This window comes from Anguilla rostrata, chromosome 10 (genome assembly GCF_018555375.3).
Source record: "Anguilla rostrata isolate EN2019 chromosome 10, ASM1855537v3, whole genome shotgun sequence".
In the NCBI taxonomy this organism is placed as follows: Eukaryota; Metazoa; Chordata; class Actinopteri; order Anguilliformes; family Anguillidae; genus Anguilla; species Anguilla rostrata.
Window position 1 is genome coordinate 40618938 of NC_057942.1, and position 9335 is coordinate 40628272.

Here is a 9335-nt window from a genome sequence, read left to right on the forward strand (position 1 = left end):
ACCTCTTGATCGGTGAAGATGTCGATGAAATCCGGGAATGAGAAGGACCCAGACTGAAGAATGAGCTCCCCTGTGTTTTCGAAACATTGCCCTGAAAGTACCAGCAATTTGTGCCTGGCAGTATCTGAGACCATCAACCGAACCTGAAGTCAAAAACAAAATATTATTCTGTCAAATATTCACTACTCATTAGCAAACCAATATATCTTACTCAGTTATTCAGTGATGATGGTCCTGCTTTTAAAAAAAAACTTTTAAGAACTTGACAGTTTATAATCATAACAAACGTTTATTCTTTCGGTATTATGGTGGACGGGGATGCATTCCAATGTTTGTAACTGCAAGGCAGCAGAAGATCTTTTTTTAAAATGAAATCTAACCTCAGTGGAGACTGCCTCGTCGGATGGATTAATAAGCACCACCGTCTCCAAAACATTGCTTTTGTGGTGCAGGATCCTTTGACCTTAAATAAGAGAGACAGGATGTGAGCGTCAGACCACACTATTTGTTCAACAGTATGCGCACCACTCAATATTTTCACTTAATTATATTAAATGATGTCTCGCCACTGATGGTACTGTAAATGTTTTATGTGGGTAAAGAACCTTACGTCAGTACCACTTCATACAATACTGTTTTAAATCCTTTGCTAAATGGCAATGATAGCAATCATAAGAAAATACCAATTCAGAGTTTTTTTTTGCTTTTGACCTTTGAAGAACACAGCTGTTACTATGACTTCTGGACATCACATCAATGTTACACAAACAGATCTGATGTTTAGTGACTGGAATCTGCGGGAGGGAAAACCACATGGCTTGCTCCAATTCATAAGCAGTCTCACACACCGTAGCTTGGAGGGGACCAATCTACCAGCTCTAAAGCTCTTTATTAGCACTTGTTTCCTGGCTAATTTCCATTATTCATTTATATTCTGCTCAGCAAATTTTTTCAAGTTAATTGATGGGCTTGCAGAGGCTTTTCCTTCCAAAAAGCAACGGCATCATCTAAAACAAATTTTTTTCTAAAATACTTTCAGTTAATTAACTTAGAACATAAAACATAAGTTCAATCTTTTTGAGTGTCACAGAATTTTTCATAATCAACATTCCTGATTTAACACTGCTTTCCTGTTGTGGTGGCAGTTCGAATACAACGACTGTCTGCCTACTAATGAGATGAGACTCTGATGTTCACAGAAGGCCAGATTGCCAGCTCGGGTGGGGGTGGGGGGTGGTGGGTAATTTAAAACTAAAGCAACTAATATATGATATGCACATCATGGAATTTAATTAGAAAAAATAAGCGAGAGTGCGATCATAAATTGTAGTACATAGCCCCAGCTCCCATTTCAACCCATTCCAGTCCAGTACGCAGGAAATGCTACTGTTTCGATACAGCGCTATAAAGCGTATTCATTTACTAATGGCGTTATACGCACACTAGAGCACTTTTGGGTCTCTTTATGCGATTAGCGGGATAGCTCGTGGGCGGGATGTAACCCTGGAAGCCCAGTGCACTCTGGGAAGGCCTGCCACACGGTGATGGATACCCAGTAATTTGTCAGCTGGGTTTGCAGTAATGCCCACCTGTTGCCCGGGAGCGAGTCGGCTGCAGATTGCTCTCCAGCGGCTGCATTTTAACAAGATTTATGAATAAACGTTCTTTGCTGTTCGCGGCACATTAAAGATGCAGGGAATTTTTTTTTGCATGGTTTAGATTGCATTGCATATTTAGGCCTGTGTGTGTGGGTGCATGCGTGTGGCGTGTGTGTGTGCATGCATGCATGTGTGTGTATGTGAGAGCATATGTGTGTGTGTGTGTGTGTGTGTGTGTGCGTGGACATGTGCGTGTGTGTGTGTTGTGTGCACGTGTGTGTGTGCACATTATTAAAACAAAATGTCGACCCATCAACGTGGGCATGTGAATCCCTCCCACTCTGTAAATGGGCACAGTCTAGTCTCTTCACAATGCCGGTGGCAGAGAACCCTGGGGAACCTTTATGAAAATGAAACAACCTGATTTATCGAGGCGCTTCAGCCCGTTTGCCCCCTTTCAATTTCTCCGCGGCCTTCCCTCGCGGTAAATCAATCCATTTATAATTGTGTTTTTATGGACTGGGCATACCCAAGCTGTCACTTCCTCAGCCGGCCCATCAGAAAATACCCAGACTCACAAATCAGGCGTCTGCCCTGCGCTGTCCACAGCGCAGCGTTTGAATCCGCAATCCTGCTGCGTGCCAGTCGGATTCAAATTGGGCCGCTCTAGTCCTCCAGAAAATGTTTGATCAATGTTTTGTTTCATGGTCCACTCTTTTTAAATTCTGTCTGTGCCCAGAATGCAGTAACATATGCCCCAATAACATGATAGAAGATATGATTTGGCAGAATCATTTAATAATACATTCAAAGAGAATATTGATTCTTTTTTTCTCTTTTTAATGCTGTGGGCCCAGGCCTCATTGGTTTAGTTCGGTGCTAGCATCATTCTTTCTTTCAGTTTTTCAGAAAGTATTTGCAAACAGCATCTTACACGTATACCAGAGGAGATGGCCTCTTTTGTTTCACACTACAGATTAACTTGTGCTTCCCTAGGTAACAGATCAGGTGAACAATGTGTGCTAATCATCATTAACCAATGCTCCAAACAATAACTAATGCACTAAATAACTCCCACTCAATCAAGTTTCCTTTCATAAAAGTGCACCGCATTAAAAAAACCATATTAAACATTTGGCAAGTACATGCAATATAACAATGTAGCATGTAACCTCTAACGTCTTATCAAAGGGAATGCATTTATGAAACTTCTTACTATCTGCAGTAAACACATCTGTGCCTTGACACTCTTTCAGCAGGGCCAGATTTTTTGTTTTGCGTTCAGCCAAGGGGGCAAAATCTGCGAATGGACAGCATCGATGGGTAAACTTTCATTTTAAAAACCGGCGAGCAGTGGAAATGGTGGAAAACCACACTGTATGTTGCTCAAAGGAATAACCCCGTGTTTACATTTTTAACGGTCATAGCATTGTTCCCGCTGCAGCCTCAGCCTAATGCAGACTATGGCTCACTGGGCCTTCTTTCCTAATTACCCCAGCCTCTCTGTAGCAGCCTGGCTCAAGGAGTCCTCAAGGACATACAGTAGGCCATCAGTGCCTGCATAAGAAGCTGTGAAAGTGAAGCCCCCCCCCCTCCCGCCCCCCACACCCCCCCACACCCCCCCCCCACCCCTGCCGAAACCAATCTGGAATATCGGAGGATTTCAGATGAGGGACTGGTCACGGCAGTAAAGAGAACACACATGAAATAACCTGCTTTCGTTGGCCGCAGACGAGATAATCTCACAAAGAAGATTTGCTTTTCATTTTCTCCCAGTCGTAGCCGCAATGTGCCTTTTCTGCCGGCTGTGAAATGTGCTGCATGCACAACACCCACAGCAGGGGGTTTGGCATGACATAGCGACACTATGACTGCGAAGTGATGTAGCATAGCACCGCTGACTGGGTCAATCTATTAACATCTGACACTCCACCAACCAGTCATTGACTGCATGGACTACGACCGATGATATTCAAGGGCACCCTGCACAATGGCAAACCACATCCGACACTCAGCTCATCAGCACGTCTCAAATACTTTCTGTCTAAATTAAATTAATATTCCCTCAGCAACAACAAGGAAAGGGAGCACAGGTAGTTAAGGTAATGGACATCCCATATTTAAGATTCTAAGATTTCTGAAAAATGGCATTCTTGTTTAAACAGAGTTGAATCCCAAAAGAGTGATATCTAGTTCATTATGAGAACATCAAAGAACAAAAAGAGTAATTTCAGTAATAGAAGGTCCCACATATCATGCAATAAAAATGGAGGAAATTATATTACAAATAGACTTCACCAATCAGATGTTCCTCAAGTACAAAGCATTGACATAAGGTCAATTTGCTTGTGGTTGATAAGGTATTACGAATTACACGTAGGCCCATCCATGTAACTGCAAACTGCAAGCAACAGATCATCGGTACCAGCTGAAGAAAACTGTGCCCGTCAGAATTAGCCAAGAATTACTTTGCTGGAATCACAAAAAACATTGTATTTTTATGCTAAAAGTATGAACATGGCATGCAAAAGAACACCTTCAGTGTCCCCAGAAGTCTGTGCCCCACTGAATGTCCAATCGCGAAATTTAGTTATGCAGTTTAGTTATTTGTGAATTCCCCATGTGTTCAAATGGTCTTATGTGTTGCACAGAAATGTTCCGCAATGCCTCAAAGCTCTCCAGCTCATATCGAGGTCCGAATGGTCACTCTGGACAGCGGGCACTCTACGCTTACCTCGTACATCTGGAGAAAACCTTGCAGAGTGGCGGGACACAAAAAGTTTGAGTTCTTGGTCCAAGTTGCAGTCAATCAGATTAGTGTCCCATGTCCGGATTCCTGCAAAAGACCCAAATAAGCGATTTAACTGAAGTAGATCTACACTGATGATTGAGCAACATTTGGCATGATCCCATTATTCAGATCGGGGCGATGTAGCTCAGGAGGTAAGAGCGGTTGTCTGGCAGTCGGAGGATTGCCGGTTCGATCCCCCGCCCTGGGCGTGTCGAAGTGTCCCTGAGCAAGACACCTAACCCCTAATTGCTCCCAACGAGCTGATTGGTGCCTTGCATGGCAGCCTTTCACCGGTGCGTGAGTGTGTGTGTGAATGGGTGAATGAGAGGCATCAATTGTAAAGCGCTTTGGATAAAAGTGCTATATAAATGCAGTCCATTTACCATTTTAAGATCTTAAAATGTATATTTATGTTTACACTTTAAAGGCCTAATGTTAGCTATGGTGAGCTTGACCACCCTTGATCACTTTACCCTTTTTTCTCTTGGCAAAATGGTGGTGGATATCCTCGTTGAGGTAGGCAGAGGGAGCTGGGTGACTGTACTTTATAATATTAGGAGAGGTTACGTATGTCCTACAGGAGAGTCTTCCCTCAGAATCTGGGTCACCCCTCTGAAAGCACGAGGATTTATGAGCCCCAGACACAGGAAGCCACATTCCCCAAGAAAAGGACATTAGTGATAGTGGAGGATTCATGCTGTGACCAAAATAGAGTGCAAAGACAATTACGTACTGTGTGTTGCCTACTTGATACCCAGGCACCTAACCTCACTTGTCAGACTCATAACAATGAACCTGGTTAACTTCTCTTTCCAACTTGGTCTACCCGACAAAATATTCAGGAATGTCCTTTGCTTACAGCCCAATCAATATTATATACTATTTCTGATTAATCTTGTGTAGGTGGGATTCCAATTGAAGGTAGTGATTCAAACCTGGAACATTCTCTGGCAGTGCTCTGGTAGTTTATGTACACACTAGGAAAGGGGGTATTGGGACACAGGAAGTGGAAGGAAGTGCAGAACGAGTGGCTCCGCCTCTTTGGCTCCTGTCAATGGTGCCTGTTCCCTCCCACAGCCAGTGAGCACTACAGGACCTTGGACAGCGGCAGCCAAACACACTGGCAGGCTCATCGCAGCCTAATAAGCAAATCAAACCCAGGTACTCCCAATTGCCTTCATTAGGCCAGTTGTAAAAGCACTGCCTCCTTTGTCTTCAGGGAGAGGCTGTTTGGAACATAACAACTGCATGTTTCCTTCTCTTACCACCATCTGAACCACCTTAAAAACCTTCCCTCTCTGCCTTCGGCTAGTTCTGCTTTGTTTCACATTGTCAAGACTTTGAATATTTCCTTTATTCACTGTGTTGATGTGTTATAAATCAGCTTAAGGCTGTTTCTTCTGTTCTTTTCAGTATTTTCTCATCCAATAACCACCTAGCATGGTGGCTCCACCCGACACTGTGCTGCAGGCATGTGGCCAAAATTATAACATTCTATGGTCAATGCTAGATAACTATATGATAACAACGTACATATTGTGGGCCTGGTTTACAAAGTTTTCAAGCAAAGAGGCCAGCAGTACCTTCGGTGCAGGAAAGCAGTAAATACTGCAAACCTGTGCAACAGCAGTAGACTTGAAAATATTTGTCTCCATATAAGCAAAGTTCATTCAAAGCTTCACATCAGCGAAGGTCATTATCATTCACCAGTGCTACAGTAGTTACGTCAAGTGGGGAAGATCAATGCAGGCGCACACTTCCTGTGCAGGGCTGGGCCGAGAGCCTCAGGGGTGGGCGTGCTAGATGAAAAACCGCCTCGTCCAATCAAATCCCATTATCAGTAATCTGCTGGTATCAATCTGCTGGCATCAATCAGATTGCAGGACGCACGTCCCAGGGCAGTTTTTCAGATGTTAACGAAGACAGCGTGTCCTGAACACCCTGTTCTCCTCATTAAATGCCTACGTCCATATATTATAGTTACTAAACCTGAAAACTTGTAATAATTGTGGCTGCTGACTTCCCCTTCATGAATTGATAAATGGTAAGCACACAAGGTTAGGAACACAGAGCTCATGCATTACATTGAAGCATATTTAAACCCCATGTGTTTTTTTCACAGAATCTGCCATGTGATTGTTTTATATATATATATATATATATTTAGCACAGAGAACAACAGCATATATGCCCCTTGTCCTCTCTCCCCCTTTCTCTGTATTCAAATCTGATAGTCTTCATAATGAAAAATGTAATTATGGAAAATGCTTGACTCTTAAAGGAAATGCACATTTGGGAACAACGGTGCGTATACTTTAATGTAAAGAGTATACAGAAGAACGTACACAGAAATACGATATACAAACATTTATGAAAGGGAATTATGAATGGATGGACCACGAACATTCTAAACAACTGTTTATATCCGCATGTTCCTATTACAGTAATCCCATTGGGATATTATATAACTGCAGGTATGTCAACTGAAATAAATCGCGTTTGGGATGGGAAATATATTTTTCTTGTATCATCGGAATATGGTCTAATTAGGTATGAGTAACAAGTGCGTTCCATATATATTATTTTTTTAGTTCATTTGTACACAAAGAGCTTAGACTGTATAAATAACAAACCGCATACCGCTCGTGGTTCACAGCGAGAACTGGCTATCACAGCCTATATATTGTAATGTTTTTGTTACTATAACTGAATATTATTCCGTTTAAGCAGATTGTACCGATAAAAAGTAGCGAATGTCAAACGCACACGCTTCATGTCTGTCTCTCTAAAACGCTCTTAGCTTAGCGGTCCTGTGTGAGCTTCCGTAGGGACCGCAGTGCGGACTGGACCACGCCCACGTGCCGGTATCGGATGAGAGGATCTGAGATGTATAAAGTGAAGAAGGTTTCTTTTATTTTATATGCAACTATTGTTCATTCGTTTGTTTTGAGGATTTGTGCAGATTCTTTACGAAAACCGTATTAAACCTGGATCCATCTTATACAGTAGACTCAAAGACTAGGAGGCATCCAAATGATTTATAGCTCAGGGAATCTGCATAAATTCTGCGCAGATACAAGTAAAATTCTAACATAATCCACTGAAAGAATTACGCAATAAAAACAATTAAATATTTAAAAATAGTTAGAATACGTTTACCCTTTTCTTTGTAGCTAGAGTGCGCTCATTTTGCATTTCACAACGGACTCATTTGTGAGGGAAAACTGCAATTAATTAGGCTACTGCTACATAAGAATGAACGTTTTAGATGGAGCTGCATTCCAATTTGCAGGTGATGCTGGTATTGTCTTGGCATCTCAGGGGAACATGGAAACAATATTGCATCAGTTGCTCGTTTCTGCACAGCACTTATATAATGGCAAATACAACAAAGGACCCTGAAAACCTCACGCAAAGGTACAGGCTGAGGTCTTCACTGAGATCATTCGACGCTGGGAACAACGCACGTACTTGCCCCGCTGACGCATCGGCAATAAAAAGGCTGCGTTATAAATGAAGAGTAAAAACTTCCACACTACATCCACATACGAGAAACGCTCTAACGGTTAACTGTCCTCCAGATATTACCTGCTCTTCTTTGAAAATAGGCCAAACAAGCTCCGAAATAATATGGAAACATTTAAAAAATATATATATATATAGAGCACAGATGCAATCTATTTAATTTGTGATACCCCTAGATGTGCGGTTATCGAAAGGGAGGGGCCGTGCAGCGGTTTTCCATATCCACGCAGAGAACAAGGAAACCATGGTGAAACATTAAACAGAAAGTTTCTGTATTATTGTTGCGCATATGAAATTAAAACAAGGCCCGTTGAAATAATACGCTGCACTCCAAACTCAGGGTTTCACCGTCACAAATTCCCCAGAAACTGGTTTAAGTTCTTAACACGACAAAATGTCTATATATAAATGCATCGATGCACTGATAACAAAGGCTGTTGCAAAATAGTATCCAAACTGAGCGCGCTCTGTACTTACCCTTTTCAATATCTGCAATGGCACACTTCAAATGGTCTTCTGAAACAATTTCTCCAATAACCGCGAGCAGATAAAATTTGTTGTCAACAAATCGGTGCGAAAGACTGGAGGCTTCAGAGGGTAGCATTGAATTGCTATTACATATAGACTCAGTACCAGCCGATTCCAGCAACGTCGCCATCCTTACACCCTTGACTGTGTGTTTAGCTTGGAATCTAAACGGCGACCACCGGGCGTGGACTAGGCTTGGAAGGAGTGGTTCTCTTTTTTTATACCCCTAGACATTGTGTCATGACTAGGACCCGGGGAAAAATGAACGCACTTCAAACCAAGGTGGTCTTGCTCTCAGCTGATGTCATCCGTAGCAAATCAAACCATACGAAAGCAAAAGCAGGAGGGCGAAAAAGATAAATACTTATTTTGTTACACAAATTATTTTGGTTTTGTTTTTATGCAGATGCCTTTTTCAACAGGTTTGATGCTCATTCTTTGCTTCTATGTGGAGCATAATAGACAGGTCATTTTAGACGAATGCAAAGTGTATAAAAAACTTTAAATAAATTGTGAATTATGCTATATGTATCAGTATATGTATCAAATGTTTGTTTTGTGTGATAATGTTGTTTTCTTTATCACCCTTACAAGGTGTATTTCACCCAATCTATACTCCTCAGTTGTCATTTACAAAGCCCGGAGTGTTTTATTCAGTTTTAAATTCTCAGTATTATTCATAAGTTTATAGTTGTGTTTTGCTATGCTGGCCCAGAGCTGCATAAAAGCCAGTGTGTGTGAGCTATTTGGAGCAAATATATCCTTGGCTTTGAAACTTATTTGATCAGTTTGTCATCGAGCGCCACAGGTTTAAAGTCCACTGCCCTTCACAGCAGAACTGAGTCAGAACCGAGAGTTATTCTGCCCCACTGGGGACGTGCAAGAGTGATCCC

General features: G+C 42.0%; 1 protein-coding gene across 1 annotated transcript in view; it reads right to left on the minus strand.

Annotated features, from left to right (window-relative positions):
* The window catches only part of LOC135233513 (microtubule-associated protein 1B-like), an 18510-nt gene extending 9825 nt beyond the window's left edge, over positions 1-8685 (minus strand). The window contains exons 1-4 of the mRNA XM_064297139.1: positions 8392-8685; positions 4333-4434; positions 381-463; positions 3-143 (exon numbers count right to left, since the gene is read on the minus strand). Of these exons, the coding sequence (XP_064153209.1) occupies positions 3-143; positions 381-463; positions 4333-4434; positions 8392-8572 (507 nt within the window). The 5' untranslated portion in view covers positions 8573-8685. The remainder of the gene's footprint in view (positions 1-2; positions 144-380; positions 464-4332; positions 4435-8391) is intronic.
* Positions 8686-9335: the final 650 nt, after the last annotated feature.